This window comes from Prinia subflava, assembly GCF_021018805.1.
Source record: "Prinia subflava isolate CZ2003 ecotype Zambia chromosome W unlocalized genomic scaffold, Cam_Psub_1.2 scaffold_2cwr_NEW, whole genome shotgun sequence".
Lineage (NCBI taxonomy): Eukaryota > Metazoa > Chordata > Aves > Passeriformes > Cisticolidae > Prinia > Prinia subflava.
In genome coordinates, this window is record NW_026960607.1 from 3,650,787 (window position 1) to 3,675,595 (window position 24,809).

Genomic DNA, 24,809 nt, shown 5'->3' on the forward strand with positions numbered 1-24,809 from the left:
GGAGTGAAGATTGTCATCTTTACCCGGGGAAAGATGTCAAGGTTCACTAAAGAAAAGCGTTTCAGCAGTTTGCAGTCTCTGGGGTGATAGCAGAAATAGTTTGATAATCGCTTATCACTTTCATTAGTAAGCAAAATTCCTATTCTATTTCCTTGTCTCTGAGAATGCTAATTCACATACCAGGTCTGTTTTAGTTTCTTTTCTGCAAGCTGTAGACTCAATGAGATACTAACGAAAGCTGAACCAGACAGCGAGACAGCAACACAGACACAGCATTGCAGCTGCGTTGACAGAAGTAACCCTGGCTGCTCAGTGACAGCAGAGAAGTCTTCAGCTGTGAAACATCATCAGGCAGTGCAGAAGAAGAGGAGACAGCAGATGATTTGAAACTTTAATCTAGAACCTGCGTATGAATGAAGAGCAAGGACTGAATATAGTGTGCTCTCATCTTTTTGCTTTTAGCAGCTAAGATATTTAGGTTTTTCTTAAGTAACTCAAGTAGTGCTTTGCTCATAACAGTATATGTAGAAGTAGCCAACCGTGTCACAGACCCAGTTTGGATAGCTCTAAAGAAAAAAGGGGGGATGTGTAGGAGGATAGCTTGTATCATAAGGTAGAGCTATCCACACCTGGGCCTCAAACCAGGCCTCAGACCAGGCCTCAGGCCTGGTCTAGCAGGCCTCAGTACGTTCAGCATACGTAGTAGCAGATAAACTTATCTACTACTGAGAATGTATTAAGGTAGTAGTGTTACTAACATAGAACAGTTACTGGGAAGACACGGTGGCTACCTTAAACTGCAATAGCTTACATATTTCTGTATTCTCACTGCCTATCAGAATGCACCTGTTCTTGTAAACTATTCTGTCTGTATTTAACCCACCATCTCACAGAATAAATGGGATTACGTGCTTAGAACCATATTGGTGTGGACGCACGTTATTCTAGCCCCCGATCTACCAGGGCTCCGCCTTTAATTGACCACAATTCATTTTTAACACAACAATGAATGCAAAGTCATTCAAGTTGCAGAGGCCTGTACTGGGTTCTCCCAGAGCTGGTGAACTGTGCCGTAGCTTGCAGTGCATAAGTAAAGCACTTCAGAAAAAGGCAACAGTGAAATTGTTGGAGTAGAGGATAGTCGGGCCTAAAGATGAGACATCCACAAGAATCCAAGTACTCCTCTCACCTCTTCTAGAGCCCTCTTTTGTTCTTCCTCTCATGCATGGTTTCATTAAGACTGAGATGGAACATTCCATGCTCCATATACAGAAGATGTGTATAGACCTAAAACAATGGCTTTTAAGTTGCAAGAGGAGTTGTGGAACTTTTTCTTTCCCCCAGGAATTACAGAATAAAGCTATTCAATGTGAAAATTTACCTTATGTCCTTATTAAATTCCTGGGAGCGCTCTATCAAATTATTTTCAGAAATATCTCTGAATTTAACAGAAGCATAAGAAAAGTTGTAAGTAAATAGCTTCTACTAAGAATTAACACAGTCAGAACTTATGAAGTGCACTTGGGCTTTATGTGTTTTGCCATATTTATCTTTTAATTTTAAATTATCGATTATTAAAGGGAACTATAACAGGAACAGCTTATACCAATCAATAGTTGAATTCATTTTCTATGGGATCTGAGCTCTAGGCTGGCTTCCAAAGCTGTAGTAGACAGGGCGATATTTGGAAATTTCTTGAAAAGCACATTTCTCAGCAACGGGAAACAGGTAAAATTCTATCACTAGACAATGTAAAAGTTTTCTTTGTATTTGGACTATAACAACGGCAGTATTCATGACTAGGCTTATAAAACAAAACATAATTTTTTTTTACTGTATAATGGTCCACTAGTAATGAAATCTACTTTGGGAGAGAAATGTGGAAGCAAAATGAATGGTAAGGGCCACTTATTTAAATTTAATTTCATACCTATTTTAGTATATTTCAAGTCAGAAGATATCAATTACAACTTCAATCTTATATGACTCTGCTTAATAAAGCATTTGTACATTTTTATTCCTTTGTTAATCATTAACATTTGCCAAGGTTTTCTCTGATGCTTTTTCCCCCCTATCAAATGTCATGCCTTATATCAATTTTACTAGGCTAAACCACTTGCAGAAATGCCACTTTAGCTTTCCCCACACATATACTCTAGCCATAAAAGCCACTCTTCTTTATTTAACAGCTTGAGAAGGTTAGACATCTAATCAGACTTTCCGTGGTTAGGAGAGGGAAACTATTTTTGCTTCTCCTTGTAAAGATTAGCCATGGGTGTAGGCAGCAGGTATATTATGTGTTCATACAAAGCAATTCCCACCAGTGTACTCTGCAGCAATGTTTAATTACACTGCCTGTGTGAGACCTCTCTGGCCTGGCCTACACACATGGTCAAGTCTCATCAAGGATTAGTGTGAAATCTGCAAATGATGAAGCCCAGATAGTCCAGGACACTTCGGCAACCAAGTCTCATTCCTTTTTACATAGCACTCGCAAATGCATACTATCATTATGGCTAAGTTGAGTTTACCCTTTTTCTTTAAGTTCATTAACACTTGGACACAAGTCTGTACAACTATACATATACAGCACATAAAGCTGCCTAAAAATATCTAATGCTGATCGTGTTCTTATTAAATCAAAATCTTAAATCAGTTTACTACAACTCAGGGTCTTACTGTTGACTTGATTCCTCTTTATAGTTATAGGGAAACTGTCTTAATCTAAAAAACCTAATTCTCCTTATGCATTTGAACAAAGGCTGACTTTTGAAGGTGAACATTTTGAATCTAATAGGGATGGCAGCAAGTTAAGCCTGAGGAACAGTGAGAAGAGCACAAAAAAGACAGGCTTCAGCCTTCATCTGCTCTTTTCTACACACACTGTCACAGACCCAAGCAATTTTTAAATTTTGCTGAACATCATCCACCCACCTTCTCTTCCTCTAAACCGATTTCTCCCACCAGTCTGAGACTCCTTTCCTATCCATTATGCAGTCCCATTCTACCCACTTTTTTTTTGTTCTCTCTTTTGGCATATGAGTATCTTTCCCCATAATTTTCCTTTCTTACTCTTCTTCTCCTAGAAAACTACATATAAATGTTAACTATAATTTCTATATAAAACTGTAGAGGCAGACCTGTGTTGAAATTTTAGAAGTTAGAAGAAAACACATTTTATCACTCAATTAGACCGTCTGAAAACCACTGTAATACATCCAACATTGAAGTTCAAGTTTTATTCTCAAATACCAAGACATGCAAAATTCAAAATCAGATTGGCAGAGGAAGAACTTCAACTTAATTGTTTTCTTTCCCCTTATTATTCTATCACATAGCAATATAATTTGGTTTTAAAATGTAACAGATCCCTATCAGCAATTACATTTTCCTTTTACAAAAATCCTAAGGAAAAGTTATAAACAAACCAATATTGCTGTTGCTACATTTTAGAGACCTGGCACTTACCCTGCTGCTGAAAGGCAGGTTATCAAATCTCACTTTTTGGCTTCACCAGTCTCAAAACTGTTTCTTGGTCAGTAAGCCCCTTCCTGAATAATGACCCTGAATATCCTGACTAGCTAAAACTCCCCAGAAGGCTCAGCTACTTCCCTGCTGTGTGGATCACCTGTATTTTCCAGCATCCCTGAGCTCAACTTCATGTTCATAGGCCCCAGAAAAAGACCTGGACCAGCAACTGTTTGCAGAAATAATTAGAACTCCAAACAAGACACGCACAATACTATAAAATCTTTTATCATAGAAGTGTGTGTCTCTGGAAAATGCTGATTAAGTAATTTTTTTCTGCATTTTCATTGTATTACATTTAAAGCAGGACAAATGAACACATGAAACAATGCAGATATTATTAAGGATTGAATTATTCACTGCTGTTTTATCATAAGTAGGCATCATGATTAATATCTTCTGTCTGAAATAGGAAATAAAATATACCTTTAAAACCAACACAGTATGAGGGATTTTATTGCTATATACTACAACAATCACTTGATTCTTTACATAAAACCAAAAGCTTTGTTTGTCTGAATTTTCAGTTTCAGTATTTGATGGAAAACTTATTAGAAGAAAAGTACTGTGCAACTTTCAGAGATTTGCTTTCTTTATTGGATTCGGTCTGGGTTGTGTTATTTAGCTATGCAGCTTCTATTAAAATTATTAACTGAAAAAATAGCATTTTAAATAGTATGCTATTTAACATTTGTAGAAAAAAACTTCTTTTTCTCTCTCTTAAAACTAACTTTCTTTTATGGCTCATCTAAGCAAGGGTGGAAAGCCAATGTGTTTTATCCCAAAGTTTGCAAAGCTGAGTGCCAGAAAAGGAGCACAATCTTTCAACCACTGTTCAGTTTTATTATTCACGAACCCCTGTTCACTGGTGCTGCAAAAAATATCTTACTTTTCAAGTGCACACTGCTACTGAACAACCACAGTGGTTTTACAATACTGTGAAACAAATTTTCAACAAGACTTTCATGACACTGAAAGAAATTATAACTCCAGTAATTTTTGATTACATATATGAAAAGGATATTTTCTCTGAACAACTCTTTGAACCTTAGCTCAAAATGTACATTGCATCTTTTACAGTTCTGAAAGTGCATATTAGACTATTATATACATACTAAACAGACTAGTTTATAATTTCTTTCCTTTTTTCTTTCTTAAGTCAATATGTTCATAAGATACTACCTACTCGCACAGCAGTTTTACTTTTATAGACTATTTTTTCCTCCAAAATTTGTCTTTTATCAAAATATATACTTATTCTTTGTGTTTATGAAATTTTTACTCTCTATATGCTCTCATTAGAACTAATGCTGCCAAGTATGTCATTTTTTAAAGTACTTTTTATACCAAAAGGAAAGAGCAAAAATTGTTCTCGAAGGAACAGTTGTTAAAGAAAAGGTGTTTAAGTGGTTTCTGCTCTGGCAGGCCCAGAAGCTCTGTGTATGTTCCCAGTATATACAAGACTGTGATTCAGCATACTTTCAGCACAAAGGAAAAGTGTATTTCAGCTGTGCAGTGTACACCAAATGCACATCAGAATCCCCAAATCTTCAGTAAATCCCATTGCTGGTGGTACAAATTTGAAGCAAGTCCATTACTTTAATACTGATCCCTTTTTTGTCCTTTTGTATTGGTCAGTTGGTTGAAGGTGGCAATATATCTAAGTTAAAACACTTCATGAGATGTCATTAATGCCCATGAGGAGCAGTACGGCTGTAAGACTATGTGGCACAGAGGTGGGATGTCTAGCCTCCCACAAGGATCTTGCTGGTAAATTCTGACTGAGAGATGGCACTTCTGAACTTCTTTGGTAGACACCAAAGGATAACAGTGGTATCAGCAGGAACTAGAGCAAGGGAATTAAAATAATTTCCTTTGAAATTTCCACCATTCTGGAAGCACTTAATGAAGAAAGAGCACTAGAGAACAACATGAACCACAGGGTTGACTCTGGGTTACTCCAAGCTTGCCACTGATGTCTCTGAGACAGATAACTCCACCACACTATTTTGAGATAAAAAATTAATATGCATTCAAGTTATAGGGCAACAGAATTAGGCAGAAGATATTAAAATTGTAAATGTGTCTGTTAAAACTGCAGACATTTTGTAGTAAGATCTAATCATCTCATCCATGCAAGAGTTTATAATTTAGTTGTCCTCGCTTCTTTTCTTGACAATTTTTTTTTTAAAATTAATGGGTTCACAGATGAGTGCAATGATGCATTTTGCTCTTTCTGCACTCAACTTGAATACAAAAAAAATAAAAAAGGACTCTAGCCAGTATGCAAACCAGAAGTGATACTAAGCATCTTTTTCTAGTTGTTGAACAGCTAAGAAAAGCAGATTGAAATGTCATGTTGTTTCATACAGTTCATCTGTCCTTAGGTGCTTTGCATTCCAGTTACCTTATCCATAAGATTTTTTTTGATTCGATTCCTGAGCAGTCTATGTCAGTTGCCAACACAGAAAGAGAATACTGAGCAGCTGACTCAAAAAGTTTATCATTCCTCTTGAACAAGTCAAACAGTTGCTAGTATGTGGTTTTTGTTTGTTTGTGGTGCAATACCTGGACATCTATACAGCTTTCTTGCCTGTGCAATATCTCCTTTACTTAGACGGGTACGCTGGCCAATGGCAGGTCGTATACCATTGTCATCACGGGAAGGGAGAATGGTATCCAGAAACATGCCCCTAAAAAAAAATAAAAATAAAAATAGACCCCAAACCGCTATCAGGTTTCTGTCATAAAACTGTCTGGGTTCCATGAACGTATACCTGTTTTGTAAATCTGGTTTTTACATTTGGAATGAATAAGAGGGTAAAATACAGAACTTTAAATGCAGACAGCATGCCATAAAATTCCTCAGGTTGGAAAACTTTATGCAAAGTTAACAAAAGGAATCTTCTCTCAGTACATCAATTAACGTATCAGCTATTATATTTCTGCTCAGCAAGAGGAAGATCTCTTACTTCTATTCAGACTACACAGGGAAAAGACACTGCCATTAAGCTATTGCTATATTGAAAAAAAATCATCAAATTGCATTAAAATACATAAGTTAATCTCTAAAACAAAATTCTTAATCACAAAGTTCCTATTTCTAACAAAGTTTTTATGACAAGTCCTATAGTCTGACTTACATGTGAGAGCAGGTAAAGTCAAACACATTTGACAATCATCATTCTGTCAAGTGTTATAAGACATTTAACTCCACTCTAGCTGCTGGCACTTTCAAAACAGAAATGCTTACTTGCCAGCCTTTACTTGCCTCACAATAAAATATATCAATTTACCATATGTGATTTTAGTGACATTAACCTTAAATGACAAGACATCATAGAAAAGTAGACTTGTTCCAAATGAGCAGTTTATTCAAAATTTCCCAGATTTTAAATAGGATCCAAAACATTTTGGTATTTTCAAATAAATTTTAATTGAGTAAGATACAAAACTACATTCTACTATTATGCTGTAGAATCCCATAAAATAGAAGGTAACAGAAAAATATGTTTCTATAGTCTCTTTTTATTTTTTATAGTCACTTGTATACATGTAGGACTTTCATTGAAAAGTAAAACCAGTACTTTCAGACATAACATAGATCCAAAAATTAATGAACAGAAAGGATCGCTGTAGTTAGGACTACCATTTATAAACACATATGGTTTTTTAAATTATAATAAATGAACCATTTTGAGTACTGCAGATACATACTGCTCTCTTTATCCAGTTAGATTTTTTTGAAGCATCACTAGAAATTTTGTAGACAGAATCATCTCAGGATGTTACCCTAAACAGTGAAATATACTACATACGGCATTAATCAGTTTCTAGAACTAAGGCACATTATTCTTTAGAAGGAGATTGCATCTATAAATTATAATTCTATTTTCCACTCAATTTCAGTACAACATCAAACTGATGATTTTCATACTTTGAAAAACTCTGAAAACAATCCTCTCTTGAATGCCTTAGTGCTTTAATGAATATACTTTAAGTTTTAATACAGCATGAACAAAATCATTGTGTACAACTAGACCTTTATGATGTTCTGTGATTCCTGCTACTTATCTGGGTGAGCAAAACCTAACAAACAGCTGGCAATATGCCTCAGTGTGCATGACTCACGCCTGCAGAATGAATTAGTGCAAATCAATACCTGACCTCAGGGGTTTGCTGGCTGTTTTTAGACAGTATGAAGTAACAAGCCCTTGTACCTTTGGGCAGGGCATGCCTGCTCATGGCACTATCAGTTTTTGCCAGCTTGGAAAGTGGTGAGATCAGGGCCAACAAATCAAATTACCTTGATGTTGTCATTGCCCTAGGACTGGGGGGGGGAGGGGGGGGGGGGCGGGGGGGGGTGTGTGTTTCTGTCTTGTTCGATTACTCTATTTTATACAGGTTCTTATAATCTCTTCCTTAAGATAATAGTATGTGTAACTGGATTAAGCAATGTGACTAATAGCTACCTCATGTGGCTCATTCCCATGCTCTTCCAGGAGTGAATTATATGTATGCTGAGTAATACAAGCCTTTGGCTGGATTTTTATTTAATAATGTAATTCATATTGAGAGAACAAGCCAAACAAATTTTCAAAGGCTAGTGAGGTTTTAGCGGCCCTCAGTTCATTTCAAAGTATCAGACTGTCTAGTATTTTTGCCTTAAAATGCATATATTGAAAAATAAATTAAAAAAACCCAAAACCAACCAAACAAAAAACCAACCAAAAACACCCCCCACCCAGGCACATAACTTTCCAAACTAAAACTTTTTGTTGGGTGTTTTTTGAGGTTTCTTTCTATTTTACATTACTCAGGTATTTTTAGAGAATAATTAGCTGATGAAATGTAATAGGAGACTGGGTGAATGCCTCCTTCACTTTTTCTCCAGAGTAGGGCTGACCTATGGGACCAGCTCATTGCACAGCTCCCCACAACCCTGCATCCTTTCAGAGAACCCCAATGTGTTATTAAGGAGCTGAGAATGGATGAGCCTGCAACAGGACAGAGCAAAACCAGCAGAAGTCTTTATTATAAGGTTTTGATGACAGTAACAATCTGTACAAATAACAGAGAGGAGGCTGCAGCCTCTGTTATAAATGTTTGACTGCAGTCCTTAGAAAAGGCTGTGGCTTGTGTGGCACATTTCCAATTAACCTGTGCTCTACCTTCATAATCCACAGTTACGAAACTATGCATCAAAAGAGATTTATTTGTCTTTTAGAGAACGGATCATGCTACACATAATATTCCTAGCCATTTCACTCATTTACTTTTTCTAAATTCAATTTTTAGTGGACACAAAAAGAAAGTGAGTATCATATAAAATGATGTTTCCAGTTTATCTTGTCTGAAAATATAAAGAACTGAAGCAAGATCAAAAGGCTGCTTTGAAACGGAACAGAAAAGAAATGCATTTTCAAATATAATTAAATTATTTTGACTTAAAATAAACAAGCTGTGCTTTGAGTGTAGGAATACTATATTGTAAGGGACACTTTAAGAGAGTTCAAAATACTTCAAAAAGCATAGTTCTTAGCATACACAGACAAGAATAGAATTAAAAGTCAAAAGGTATAACCTGAGACTCCAACCTTGAGAAAGTGTTCCTGGCATAGTGCATAATGCTGTCAAAGTCATATGGTTCCCCAAGGGAGTTCACCTCTCCAGGCTCCATCTTCAAAAAGTTGTATTCCTGACCTACAAATAATTTATAATTAGAGATTCTTCAATATCTTTTTCTGTAAAGATAAAACCAAACAGGAAAAGAAAATCAACAAAGATCCTAACCTAATTACTCACTGACATTCATAAATCTTTGCCATTTGGGAGAAAGTGTGGGACTTTATTATGCCCTCTTAACTGATAGAGCAGACATCTTCTGAAACACACATCAAATTTGTATATTTGGATTTAGAAAGACTAGTCTCATGCAACTAACATATAAACTAACCCCACACAGCATGATATGCTTCATGTACAGTCCATATAAACTTCTGGTTTGATTCTTAATTTCTAAAAGAAATCATTTTGACAGCAGACTCCAGAAGAACCCTCCTCACTCATTAGACTGGACACTAAGAGTCTACCTGGATACCAAATCCAGCACTAAACTACTGGAGACTTTGCTTCAGCAAAGGCTGCTCTCTGAAGCTTCGTGTAATGCAGACACTACAAAGTCACATTTTCAAGATCCAGCTGTTGCAAATTAACAAGAACAGAACGGGAGAAAAAGAACTATACTTACTTCATAATTCCATATCCTAAGTTCTTTGACCTAATCAGGGCATTAGCAATACAAAGCACCCCTTACTGTAGTTCATATTCCCACTGGAGTATTGAAAAAAAACCCTGCAGTGACATTAACATTTTAACTAGCATAAGCTGCATAGTATAACAAACCCCAAATGTGTCAGTGGAAATGGCTTCCTGATTCCATTTAGTGATCCTCAAGTTCATGCCACACCACAAGTAATTTCAGTCAGAAACCAGAGAGACAACTGAAAGGGAGAGCAGGCAGCAGAGGAGGGCACTCCAGCTGATTTTCTCATCACAGTAAAAGAAAAGGGAAAGAGCTCTTATGGCATCTGCACAAGTCAATAACACAGTGAGACAAGAAAGAAAGCTCAAACATGCACGCCCTTTCAGGACTTTAGAGACTTAACGGAGCGTGCATCAGCTGCCAGTCTCCCTTTGAGTCCTAGATGAAGTGGCAAAGATTCATCATATCTCAAATATAATTTAAAATATTTTCTAAAGAAACAGGAAAATCCTCCAAGCTATCATCGGACAATTTCTGATTTTACCCTTTTTGAGCATAGAATTCCTGTAAGTCAAAATCATCATGTCGCAAAGACTATACACATTTAGGAACATTGCTAATGAAACACGCCTACTTCCCTCCCATCTTGCCTACCCAATACAAGCAAGGGCACCACAGCTAGAGTGGCAAAGAGCTGACAGTCACAGTTTAAAGTTTTCAAGTTCCTCAGATGCTTTACCTCAACAACACCAAGGTCACTGACTAAAGCTGCATGTTCTGTAGGAGTGAGGTGAATAGTATGCAAACTGCAGGAACTGTGTCTGTCACAGATTCAAAGTCCTTCACCTTACCTCCCAGGTTGAAGCCTCTTGAGCAGAAATATTTCTACTTAGCATTCACTAAACCTACAAGAGATTCCCTTCCTTGAGCACAGAAATATGACTTAAAGAGCCTTAAGAGCAGTGGCTTCTTTCAAAGTTTTTGAGCATGATCGTTATTTTACTCCTTCTGGCCCTCTATTTTAATGGCTTGGTACTTGGCCAGACCTTTGGAAAATATTCTACTATAATTTCAGTATTTTATTTGTAAATCAGCTTGAAATCAGTCAAGGTAAGAAGAATAGCAGGCATAAATGCTATTTCAGCTATTCAGCACTCAGTTCCAATAGAGTTGAGCAGATGAAGGAAACGCCAAAAACAAACACGATTTTTTTTTTTCCAAAATACTTATCAGAATATCTCACCAGGTTGGATGTTTTCTCTAATGATGGTGACATGGTCATCACGGTCTGGTCGTGTATGTTCATGCCAAAAACCTATCACATGACCCAACTCATGGACAACTATGCCAAATTTATCGCAGTTCTTGCCAATAGATATAGCCTGAGGACCATTTCCCCTTCGACCCACATAAGAACAACATCTGTAATTAAAACACAAACACAGATAAATGTTTTCATACATATCTCTATAAATCACAGAGAAAATTCAGTCAAAACTTGAGAAAATAGTATATAAAGATTCAGCAGTAAAATGCACAATGTAAATTCGTATGTCTCAAACTCTAGATCTACAAGAACAATTTTCTATTAAAAAATACACATGCATGGGGCTTTTTTGATATTATTCAAGGTCTTAAAAGATGTTAGCTTTGATCAACAGAATTCTCACTGTCATGACAATCTATTCAGTCACTCTGTAGAAGTATAGAATGACACAGGAACTTGTTTTCAGCAAAAGAATAAAAATAAATGATGCTCTGATGACAGCACGAACCATCATCTCTTTGTGGGTCATTGATAAAAATGTTAAAAACAACAGGTTGCAGGATAAGCCCCTGTGATACTGCACTTTCAGTCACAGCTTGACACTGACTTCAATCCATTTACCACAACCCTTCAAGCACAACCCCGCAACCAATTTTAACCTATTCAGTTTTCCATTCACCTATAATCCTGCAAAATCACCTTGGAGACTCAACACATTTAAACACATTTGTTTAAGTCCTGGAAATATAATTTGTAGTTAAAAACCTTTATGATCTTAATACAACACATGATGGCAGAGCAAGGGATTGATGAGAATAAAGGCAGGATAAGCAGATATAATTGCAAAAAGGGAGAAAGAATTCTTTTGTTTAAAACAGTTTAAACACTTCTGCAGTCTTCATGTTTGCCACTGTGTGGAAACTCTACAGAGAAAAATTGCAACGCAGAACTAAAGAACATTAATGATTATTTATGGCTTAAAAAAAATCAGTAGGTTATTGAGACCTAAAGTTGTAGACTATTTAACACATTTTGAATAGTTTTAACATGCCTGTTTTATTGATGTCATATACATTACATGCTTCAGTGAGAAAAGACATATTTGGTGACCTAAAAATTTCTCTATATATTCAATATAGTGTTGTTCACAGTGATACTTTGGAGATGAACAGATATAAAGGAAAAACTGAAAAAGAAATTATTCTAAATAGTACCTTCTGTGATGTCTCCTGCTTTGCTTTTATTGACACTGTTGATAAAAGGGGAAAATAATGAAACAAGAATTTAACTACAGTTTCTCTTCCTGTCCTTCTTACTTCTTTTGGACCAAATGAGGGTCTAACTTTTTAAGACTGTGTTTTAGATCACCTCTGAAAGCTTTTAGTGGTAAATCTATCTGATAAATCAGATAGATTTTCAGCTGTCTGACAAAATAATTTTACATTTTACTCTTACAGTAATGAAAAAGAAAGGTTGAACATTCTCAAATGTGTTTACTGACTGAGGGCACCTCATCTGATAGATTTTAAAGATGTCTTTTTTTCAGAAGATAGAAATTAGTTGTAATCTTTTACATAGTATTCCTCTAGGTTGTCTAACACTGTACATCTAAACCCCAACATATTGGGAGTTATTTTTTTAATGCTAACCTGCTCCTAAAAAGTAAGCAGCCAGAGGGTGAGAGTTCCCTTACACTGGTTACTTGACAGATTTCAAGTACTTCCTAGAAAATATAAAGAAATTTACTGAGTGTTTCTTTACATGCCAAGGAAAATAGAATTAACACCAAGTCTTAAAATAACAGCAGCAGTTCACACTTACAGAGGGTCATTAGGATATGTTAGGTTGAATGTCTTGTCAAGCACACCAGATACATCCAATGAAGCTACAACAATTTACTTCTACAATTGCACTGAGACAAAGAATAAGGAAAAAACATTAAAAATCTATGAAGTAAATTAATTTTTAACATTATAGGTTTGACCCCAGGTGTGTTTGACAAAAAATCAAGATCTCTGTGTTGTATGAGCACTCATCACACCCCTTAAACTGAATCAACTGGCAGGTTTTAAAGCTCATCTCTTTAATCTTTATTGCAGCAGACAGCATTTGGAGACAGTAACTATTTCTGAATCTCTAATTCCTTTTAATCAGTCTAGCTGGTCAATGATGGTGAGCAATGAGAAACAAATGACAAAGAGAAAGTGAAATGAATGGAACAATATGCTCATTCTTTTAAGTAATACTATTTCACAACTACTGTCAAAAATACTCTTGATACAAAGGAAGAAAGAATGAGGTAGAGTCAATGTTATCCTTTTTTAAAAGAGCTGCACCCTTGAAAATGTGGCAATATAAAAATCATCATAGACCACGACAACAGCTTGCCACGGCACTGACTGTATAAAGGTGTGAATGAATTTCATAAGCATACTAGGATTGTGTATGATCATCTTTATGTTACACAAAGCATGTAAGAGAGGTTCATAAAATTTTCAAAAATCTCACTCAGGAAGCAGAGTGTTTTTCTTGGTGAGAACACTTGTTTCAATCACAGATATAACTCCATCTATACAAAAGAGATACTGTCTATGACCTAGATTGATGAATTTGCCTTTTGTCAGGGATCAAGATACAGTCGTGGTTACTCAATGTTCTGATTCGCTGCCCTAAGAGGACTTGTGATGGCAGAAGTGTCTCCTGCTTCTTTATCTGATCAGTGGAGATGTCCACCCCAATACTACAGCCAGCATTGCTCAGCTAACAGCTGCCAGTCCTGGTGGATTTATATAAACCATGCCTCACCATTTGTGTCAGTGCACAGTGCTCTAGACTGGCAAACCTGTGCCTTGCTCACACCCCTCCTGCAGGACACACCACAGCCAGCAGGGAAGCTCTGCCAGCTGCCAGGGTTATTATTTAACACCTGACAGCATGAGTCAGCCCTCCTCCATGCACAGAGTATTTAGCACAATTCTGGTTTCTTCTCACTTTATAAGAGTGACTGAGCAGTTTTTATAACATATTCTTTAGGTGAAGTATGCTACAAAGATGCACCTCAGAAAATGAATTTACTGTTTCACCAACTTTAAGAACTTGCCTGCAATGCCTTTTTAATACACTAGCAAGTTCAAAAGAGGTTAAAATATTCATCTGTTCACTCTACAATATTTGGGGGAGCATAGGAAAGTGATTTGATTTTCCTGTATCTCTGACAGATCTGTCAAATACTTAGACAAGAGGATACAGTAGCAACTGGAATAAGTCATCTGAATTTTGTCATAAAAATTAAGTCTTCTAATGAAGAACAAATTGAGATCAAAGGCATGCTGAGCTACCAGAACAATATCAATAATTGTTCCTACCTTCTTTGTCCTACTATGTAAAAGGAAGCTTGATCTTGTACTCAATAATATTTATTAACACACTGTGACTAGATGCCATCCCAATATGCTGACCCTTTTTTGGCTTTCCATACAGAGAAGTATACTGACTGAATCTTCAGGCCCTTCCAATTTGATAGGAAGAAACAAGGATAGAGAAGCAGTAGTGAGGAAAGTGTTTTGAGTCTGTTATCAATTAGAGTTGTAACTGCCATAATCAGCTAGATGCATTAAAAACTTGCTGTAATTGATATTAATGTCAGTGTACACTGCTTGATAGTAGAATCACAAACACGAGTATCTTAATACTATATTCTAATTTTCACATCTGCAGCTTATGGATACAAGTGACTATCACTAATTAGAAAATTTCAAAGTACTCAGTGATTCAGCTATATTATGAAACTGTATTTTAATAACTAACAGTTATCAAACTCAGTTAAATAAACTAGACATGATGAAAAATAATTATAGTTTATGACTTCAGCAGATTAAAATGTTCTCATGGGAGGGATCCAGCCATAATGCTTTTGACAGTTTTCCAAACTGTCCCTAAGCAAACTAGAGAAGTCTGATATGAAGGGGGATTTGAAGCTGGTTGGAATATTACATGAAGTTAAGACAGAGAAGACACTTTTTAAACTTGAAGTCATAGAAAACACTGCTAAATGCCATGAAGACAAGCAACTTTAAGAGATTATACAAGAGATCTGGAAAGGGAAATAGGGAATTACTTGACATCTTAAGAAGTGCAAAACATGGTAAAGACTGGAACCAATGGTGTCTGTGCTGTGGGAAGAGCTCTGGCTCTTATTCAGAATAACATCCCAACCAACCGTGTGCCAAACATGGCAGCTGTTGAGGAACAGGGAGGCACCATACTTAGGTACCTGAGAGGAAGGAGAGGCTACAAGTTACATGACTTTAGCTCTTGCGCTGGCTCAGCAGAAGTAATAATTCATCTGGACAAACATGCCCTAGTTTTGGGGCTACCAATTTCAAGAATGATGTGGACTAGCTGAAAAGAATCTCAAAGAGCAGTGTGATTAAAGGCCTAGGAAAAACTATTTACCAAGAAAGATTAAATGAATTAGGTGTTTTCTAGCCCACAAGAATATAGAACAGAGAGAGGACTTAATAACAGTATCAAACTATACAACAGATTTCTTCAAAAAGTAAAAGGAATTTCTTTTCTATGGCCATGGGGAAAAAAAGTTAATGTTCTTCAATTGCAATAAGAAATACCTGGTTTAGCTATGACAAAAAATGTTGCCCAAACTTCCTACATTTCTTATATTAAGGATGCTGAAGCAATACGATTCCTAGAAGGCTGTGAAATATTCATTTCTGCAGGTTTTTAAAACCAAGTTAGAGAAGCATATATCAGCAATGATATGGGAATAGCTGTTTCTGTCTTAAGAATACATTAGACATCTTTCTGAAATCCCTTGCAGTCCTACGGGTCTATGATAATCCAAACTTATCTCTCGTTCATTGCTGATATGGAACCTCTCAACTTTAAGAAAGTCATGTATCTCTAATAACCAGCTGCTATATTTCAAATATGCTTTTTTAATCACTGCCCTTCTGGGATGATCTTCCCATGAACTGTTTCAAGATGTGATGCATTACACTCAAAAATATCCTTATTGTTTACAAAGGCTCAGTAACACTTCACTTGCCAGTATGCTAATGCTGTCATATGAGACTTCTGTAGAGAGTACCACCTGAATTTCCACATATACGACTATCCACTTTGTTTCATTTAATGTGTAATGTTTTGACTGTGTGCTCTTTGGGGCAGGGTTTATCATTTAGCTTTTAATTTCAACAGTGCTAAGTACAAGAAAATCTCCGCCATCTGTGAACGTTAGCTGCCATGGTAGTACAGACAATAATGACACAATATGCTAACAAACCAACACAGCAGGGTGCCATGGGAAAGAACTGAAGATTAGTTTCAATGCAACTGGCCATGTAGCAAAAAGTGTTTGCAGTTGGTTTGGTGTCACTTTAGTCTGGGCTCCTTCCGTGGAAAATCCTGCATCAGCACTGGATGCTGGTGGGTAGCGCACAGTTCTTGCTCACCCACAGAATGCATGTCCCTATTTATCTGGATCTTCCTGAAAGATCCAGACTTGTGGACCCCCAGAAAAATAATTCAACTGCCCCTTCTGTTTGGCCTGGCTTTATTTCACCAATGATGGACTTTTCATAGCCACACTCCTCTTGGGTTTTATTTTAAACTCGTACATTGGTAAATTACAAGTATTGGTAAATTGCCTTGGTAAATTATTTGTATTTCACAAAGCACCCTTCAATAAAACATTAATGATAAAGAATAATATAGACTTTGGAGGTGGATACTGAGTATATTCCAACCTTCTGGTTAAAGCTGGTTATAACCCAGCCTTCCCCTGAAGTGACTTGATCTCATGAAACATCAAGCAGCCTAAGGAACAGTTCTTTGACTGGAGATATTTTTTGTCATTTGGCTTTGGGTGTTATGAAGTTGTAGAATTTACATTTGGCAGATACCCCCATAAATCTGTTTCTAAAGTGCCTGAAAACACTTATATCTTTCGCACTCTTCTGTTAAGATTGCTTTCTGCCTCTGTGAGTGCAAGGGAACCATCATGATTATTCTCTGCTTTCCATTTTTCTTCCAGCTGTGTGCCTATATCCCTGAATCTTATTTAATGAATGAATCCTCATAGACCACGGCATCAGGTCAAATCTCATGGGTTGCATAACTAAAATAATACCCATGCTGGCTCAGAACAAAAGTCCATTTCATTTGGCACTGTTTCTAAGGGGAGTCTACAGGAAACCTTCAGTGGCACAAGAACATGACAGGAAACCATAGAATAAGCTCCCCTGCTGCAAGGATCTGTGACTCAGAGACTTTCAGGGGCAAAGGCAATGACTTTCAAAAGTAGCCAAGGAGTAGGTTTTATTATGCTGTCCTATACCTTAAGAAAAATACAATGGGTGCTTTAAACAGATAATTTTACATGTAATTTCAGAGGCTACAAATTAAATACATTCAGGATCATTCCTACAATTCAAGGAGGTCCCAAAACTGTTTTTCACTACCCTATCCTATTATGAATCAAAAGTAGACAAACAAAGGGCTCAGTGATCAGGAAGTCAGTAAAATGGATAGCTGCTCATTGCAGAGTCTACAACTCAAAGAGGAGGTGACTGTCAGAAGTACAGAATTTCCACAGGCAGTGCGCACTCTTCTTGGGAAATGAACATGGTTCACTCAGAGAGTTCACAGAGCAGAATTAAGATTTAATTAAGAAGAAGAATTAAGAATTAATATAGAATTAAGAATTCTGAGTGGAATAAATAGCAAACATAGCTGACTGAGGCATTTGTGAGCAGTGATATCTGAAGATGGAACATGGTGGTTAATGGAAAGCTGCACTCATGAGTAATAAAACCTTTTCGGTTCACTTTTACATATCAGTCACCCAGAAGAAGGAATTTGCAAAATGGCCATAAACTTGGTGATCACACAAGTCTTAGCTAGGACAGTCTAGCAATACAAGAGTTAAAATTACAACAAACAACAATTTAGCTGGAAAAGGAATGTGGGGTAGATGCCCATATTTAATTCAGCAGTAAATGTGACATGGAGAAATCTAAGAATAAACAAATGATAAACCAGAAATACCTTTAGAACAACATGTATGAATATTGGAAGCATGACAGAAAGCAAAAAATAAAAGTCTTATATCTCTATGTGTATATATTAAGATGATTTTATCGAGAAATAGACAAAAGAATTGCAGCTTTACAGTTACCACACATACCTGTTTCAACTAACCTAAAAGCCAGGCAGAACACATGCATCATTTAAATGCAGCAATTACCTACTCATTTTCCTGTGCAGTATATATGTTCCCTTATGAGTGCAAAGCTGACAGACGTGGCCAAAGGCTGAGAGCAGGACTAGGTGTTGCCATGGGTGCACACTTACCCGCAGGGTCTGTAGGTGAAGACAATGTAGCTCTCCTCATCACTGTGCTCGATGAAGGTGATGCAGGTGTACTTCTCCCAGTGCCGCATGGCCTGCTTGAACATGGCACGCTGCATGCCTGCAACAGCAATTGCAGCACATGGAACCACAGATTTTTCCTAACTGCTGCTTCCTTCTTACAACTAATGCTAGGAATATAGGCCTGGAAGCAGTCCAGTGAATCATGAAGCCCTGCGTGTCCCAGTAGTCCCATGTATGGCAAGGTTCCAGCTAAAGGGATACTCAGGCCACCAGTTTGTCATAACATATGTGCCTGCAAGGGGGCTAACACTGCCTGACACACCCCAGTAAATATGAAACCTGCAATAAAGATCACCACTATGTTACACCAGAGGAACACAGCAGAAGAAATACAGCGTTGCTTATGTGCCTGCATCAGCACAACATTCACTAAGCAATTTCCCAGATGAAACTATCAAGTGAACCACATTGGGGGAGGGAAAAAAAAAAAAAAAAAACAGAAAGGAAAAGAACAAGCAAAATTGCATAACTTTACATCATAGGTATCAATCTAGTAGAAAGAAAAAAAATTTAAAAATCCTAAAATCCTATAACCTTCAAATCTGGACATCAGTTTCATCTAAGTCATGCAAATAGGCATACTGGTAAAAATATTTGATGAAAATAAGTCCAGTCTCACCTTCTTTGCATCAAAATCTCTCAGAAAACAAATGATCCACCAAAAGCAGGAAATTCAGAATTTGGTAAAAGCACACCTAGATATTTGATTTAAAAATGAGAAATACATCCAGAAAAGGTCAGAACTATCCCCTAGATGAGGAAGCATCCAGGCCAACTCTCATCACAGAACAAAACTTCAGAGAGCAGAGCAATGTAATTTCATTGCGTGACAAAAGACAAGGCTTATTGACATAGAGGCAGCATGTGAGAATTTATCTGTATTGCTTCTGAGCTGAAAATCCACAAGGAAGAGTGTTATTTGGCAAAAATGTGCTAGCAGAAATACTAATCTTGCAGGTTACAACATAGGATAACTAAACAAACAAACTAAACTTTTTAAAACTTAAAGACAACAAAACCTGAATGTTTGTAAAAATAACAAGTTCAAATCACATCAGATTCTAAAAAATAAAGGCTATTCCATCCCATCTTACCCTTTTCATCTTTACGCAGTTTTTTCTAAGCTTTAGAATTTATCTTTCATTATGAAAATGTAAAATCTTTAATATGGTGCTTTCATTTAGTTCACTATGATTATTTCAGGAGACAGTAATCCTAAAGTAAAGGTCACATTTGGTACAGTACGATGTAAATAGGGAAATTAAAAAAAAATTATCTTTCCTCTTTTCACTCAAAGCACAAAGCTTACCAGTGAAATTTCCACCTATTACATATGGAATGACACCACCTGGCCATATTCTTTCTGTTCGTGATGTAGCAGCTCTGGGAAATCGGTTTTTCTCATTTTTCCCTGAGAATTTTACAGTAGTCCTTCCTTTAGATATATTATTTTGCTCAAAACCTGCAATGATAATTAAAACACTGAATGAGATCACACACACATGAAAAAAGAGAGCAATTATTTTCTAGCAGGTCACACTCAGATTTCTTTATGCCTACTTTTTCAAAGTAGGACATTGCTGTTACGTGACAGTCTATCATTAGTTTTCTGAGAAAGACATGAAGTCTGAATCTTCATTTTTGAATATATGTAGAGTAAAAATCTTGCACATATGTTTATCAACTGGAATGCACATTACGTAAGTGCATCTAAGTTTTCTCATTTAATAAAAAAATTTAAGAAATCACACTCCCTGTGGTTTTGGTGGTGTTTTTTGCATTTCTTTTTTTCTGGCTTTTGTTTTGGTCTAGTTTTTTTAAAATTAGGCTTTTTCCAGCAAAGAATGACAGACTTTGGACAGACTCAAACTAATCAAGACATTCACTGTCCCTTTCATTTTTATTGTGTGATCTGGAAAAAGCAAGTACATGACCATATTTAAAGCACTGGACAGTAAGAAATCACACATTTTTTTGTAAACTAACATTTGGAACCCCGCAGGTAGGTTTTACTCATGGCTTGAATTTCTTTACAAGAGAAAAAAAGAGTCTACCATTTTCAGGGATACTACTACCATTCATCCCGTTACAGGCAAATCTTTCTAAATCAGCTGAAACCTACTGTGAGAACAGAAAAGTATAATGATAGTTAGACAAGGACTTGGACACCAGAAGAGGCGTTTCTTCTGAACAATTTATAAGTTAGTTTGCATATCTGGGCAGGTGATCAAAATGGAAAGGTGGTCAACAAATCCTACTCAGTGCAGTTGAAGCCTTATGTCTTATTCCTTTTGGAAGACTGCATTTTCCCTCTGTGAGAATCCCCTGTGGTACCAGCTGCACTTAAGTGTTAATGACTGTGTCAGAATCAGGGAGGATTCCAGGGCAGAGTCATGGTAAGGAATGTTGGCATAGCCCCAAGGCTGAGAGCAGCAATGGGAAGAAAAGGAAGAAGCTACAGCATGAGGCAGGGAGGAAGCTCTGATACATGGGAAGAAAAGCCTGCCTTTGTGACAGCCAACATGTAACTTGAATTATACCAGGAACTATACAGAAAATTATAGGGTTTAAAAAAAAAAAAAACAAACCAAAAACAGATAAAGAAAATAACTTATCCTTGTAATTAAATGAGTGTGTAAATGAGAATTACACAACAAATTTCATACAAAGTGTCTACAATACAGGCAGACTATACAGAAAGTATACTAGACTTTTTTTACAGAAAAACTATTTTTACACTTAATATGCAGTCATTACCGAACCACATCACGTGTTTATTTAGATGTTTTACCATTCCAAATTCTTTTTATTGGTGCTCTTTAGAGGTGTAAGCTAGAAATTTATTCCGAATTGCACCCATAAGATGACAAGAATTTATGCAATACTAAAATTTTAATTCTCCTTTAAAGGATGAAGTTTATCTATCAAAGCACCTCTGCAAAAGCAGTTACCGTGCTCTGATTAACACAATGTGATGCAATTACAATAGTGTCACATATTTTTCTTTTTGAAGTGAGGTTTCACACGACATTAAAGTGATGTCTTCTTGCACCAAATATAGCATGTAAACTCAGCTAGACTTAGGAGGAATTCCACCTCTATATGCTGCTCAATTCAACTACATTCATACTGACAAGAGTATGATTAACATAAAAATATGCTTGTTCAGCATAACAAACCGCAAATGGTTCAAACACAGTAGGAATCATCAGAATGCCCCACCTGGATCCAGAAAAAAGTAAGAAACAAACGAAATTAGCAGCTTTGGAGCATAGTCTACCTGCAGTGAAATGTCACTGTACTGATGTTAGTTAATCTGATAACTGCAAACACGGCCATAAAACAAAGTTAAGCAGTTTTTAATATAACATTTAAAACTATGTGGTTTAGCTCTCAGCATTCATGCTGGAAGAAGAACTCTAAGAAAACGGAACAAAGAGCTAATCTCTTCATTACTATTCTTGCACTAATAATTTTATAATTTGTTTATGCTGATAGTAATACAGAAAGGCTTTAAAGTGTTAAAGTACTATCATCATTAATGTTCATGATACACTATCACATCAGGCAACTTGCTAATTTAAACAGTGAAAATACCAGAGCCAAATCTTCTTATCCTCTCTATAAGCTGATAGAGGGCACTGCATTTTTTTGACATTCCATGCTCTCCAAAGCCACCTTTAGAAATAAAAGAAAGAGAAAGCAATTTTCAAAAGTTGAACCATGGAATTTTACACGTACAGCATCGATATTAACCTAAAGAGGTATCCTAAAGGAGGCTCCATATTCTTCTATAATTTCCATAAAAACATTTCAAGTATTCTTGACAATGCAATAGAAACACATGATTAGCTGAAAATTTTTCTAATATGCATTCCATGAATGTAAGCCAACATGTCTTTGTTATTCAGACAAGTCATGACAATTACATCATCTAATTATTATTTGGAGCTTTTTTCTTCCTGGTGACCTTGACATCCTCAGAGCCATATTGATTGACAGCTAAAAGGGTTACTCTCAAAGAAATTTCCTGAATGCATGCCACAATTTTCTCATTTCAAGGGAGGGGAAGGAGAAAAAGCAAACAGCCAAAGTTTCATCAGAAAACAGACAAACAAACCCAGCAAAACTGATGCAAACTTAATATGGTTGATTTTGCCATGAAATATTTGTTTTTCTTTGCTAGTATGCAAGTAGATGTCAATGCCCTTTTAAGGCTTTGAAACATCCCATGCTGGTGTATATTGCAGTAAGAGCTGGCAGGTATATACACATATATGTCTGTGTGATTACAGCAGTCAATGAAAATCTAAGCTAGGAAGTAGTTTATTTTAACATTTACTATGCCATTTACAGAAATAAAACACATTTCTGGGTGCACATTACTGCACACAGTCTGCTGCATACTCCCTTCACACATAAACCTTTTGTGGCTACAAGTGGCTTTTCAAACACCAGTAAACCAGAAGCAAGAACACTGACTACATGAGTTAATTAAATAATTCAGAGTTGTTCAGATAGTTTTGTGATTTTACAGGTGTGCAGTAGGTTGTATTTTATAAGTCATTATTTGTAACAGGACAAGAGAGTTTCTAAACTACTTTTGCAACTGAAAAAGTAAAAAGATAGAAAGAAACAGACCATTGATACCTCCAACCACCACTAAAAAGGCCTTTCCCAACTTTCCAAAAAACTTTTAATATCTATGTAGAGAATATATTTATTAAACAGCAACTTAAATTCATATTACAGATGAGAAAATTCCATATAAGACAAGTGAGTGTGTGACTGCTCAGTGAACAACAATGTGCCTAATTATTTGGATTATGCTGTCACATATGCTGGCTCCCTTGAGAAAAATTTTCCAGATTTTTAAAAACATTTTAAACACATGAGGTAATAGATCAACACATTCCTTTCCAACAAGTTACATGGTAACTATAACAGAGTGCAGAGGATATAACATTGATCATCATTAATGTAATTGTCTCTCATGTTAGCATTCATCTTATAAAATAAGGTTTATAGCTAAGCATTCCAAATAAATATTAAAAAATCGTTATGAGCATCAACTGTCAAAGATAACAAAAAAACCCTAAAGAATCCATTAGTTACTTAAAGAAAGTATTAGACCATATTTTTAGGGAGGAAAAAAACCCCCAAAACACTCATTTCTGTCTTACTGCATCCTGTGTATTCCATTTAGTGAAAAAACAAAGAAAAAGTCTCACTTAACTAAACTGTCTTGTATGATTACCATGCAGCCTTGTCAAACCATATAGACTAAAAACGTTTTAATTCCTGTTTGCTGCATCTTCTCATAATTCCTGCAGGATAAGGAGGATACTTTTGGCAGTTAGGACTTATAAAAATATACACATAAATGTTATCTGCTTTATTGTTCCTGTTTACAGTGATTATGCATTTTGCTGGACAAAATGAAAAATAAAGTGACAGAGCCATAGTCCAAGAAGCTCACAGATTATCGGACCCTCCAAATTCAGGCAGATAATCCTCACAAAAAGGAGCAGTCACATAATGTGAATCAGAGCCTGTGAGCCTCAGGATTTTAATTACAGTTGCAATAACAACTGTGACTCAACCACTTCATCTTGATAGTTTACAACCAAGTATCTAATCCTTCCACCTGATGTCACCTTCAGTCTGTGAAAGTCAACAACAGAAAGTGCTCAGAAATCAAGCTTACAATTCATTGCCATTGTATCTGTAACTAAGATAAAATTTTGCTTTCTATATTACAGATATCTAGCATTCCTTTTATTCCTTTTCCAGTTGCTACATAATATTAATGAGCTAGTTGGCAATTTGCTCTTTTGCAGTTAGGGGGAGACAAGCACACAATTCCTAGTTTACATATCAAGAGAGTTGTAAATTTAGAAAAATAAATTTCATATGTAAAATGTAAAATTGGTTTCTCCAAAGCTCTTTTTGGAAAGATCAAGAATGTTAAGGGTTCACTGAGAGCAGTTATGAAGTCATTAATTTAAGAAAGTTTGTTATTCAAAGTTTAGTCCCACTGATCATCACAATTGCATTGACTCTTGTACTGCAATAAAGATAGAAAAAACTGATCCAAATGCATTAGCAATACTTAACAGGGAGATTCAATACCCTGAATATTATACCATCTACAAGAAAAGGTAATGTGGATGGTATAATATTCCCAAATCACAAAACATGTAAGAAAGGAAAAACTAAGTAATAGAATATTAAATATAATTTTAAAACTGCTTAGAAATGTGTGGTTTTGTGTGGCAATTAAAAAAAACAATAACT

At 36.2% G+C, this 24,809-nt stretch overlaps 1 protein-coding gene across 2 annotated transcripts in view; it reads right to left on the reverse strand.

Annotated features, from left to right (window-relative positions):
* The window catches only part of TLL1 (tolloid like 1), a 141,753-nt gene that overhangs the window by 74,916 nt on the left and 42,028 nt on the right, over nt 1-24,809 (reverse strand). Inside the window, exons 4-9 of one of the 2 annotated variants that reach the window (XM_063424242.1) lie at nt 22,110-22,190; nt 19,822-19,974; nt 18,432-18,549; nt 11,037-11,215; nt 9,126-9,231; nt 6,097-6,221 (exon numbers count right to left, since the gene is read on the reverse strand). In XM_063424242.1, the coding sequence (XP_063280312.1) occupies nt 6,097-6,221; nt 9,126-9,231; nt 11,037-11,215; nt 18,432-18,549; nt 19,822-19,974; nt 22,110-22,190 (762 nt within the window). Of the gene's footprint in view, nt 1-6,096; nt 6,222-9,112; nt 9,232-11,036; nt 11,216-18,431; nt 18,550-19,821; nt 19,975-22,109; nt 22,191-24,809 lie in introns of those variants that run through there. The other variant, XM_063424243.1, reaches the window with a different exon arrangement.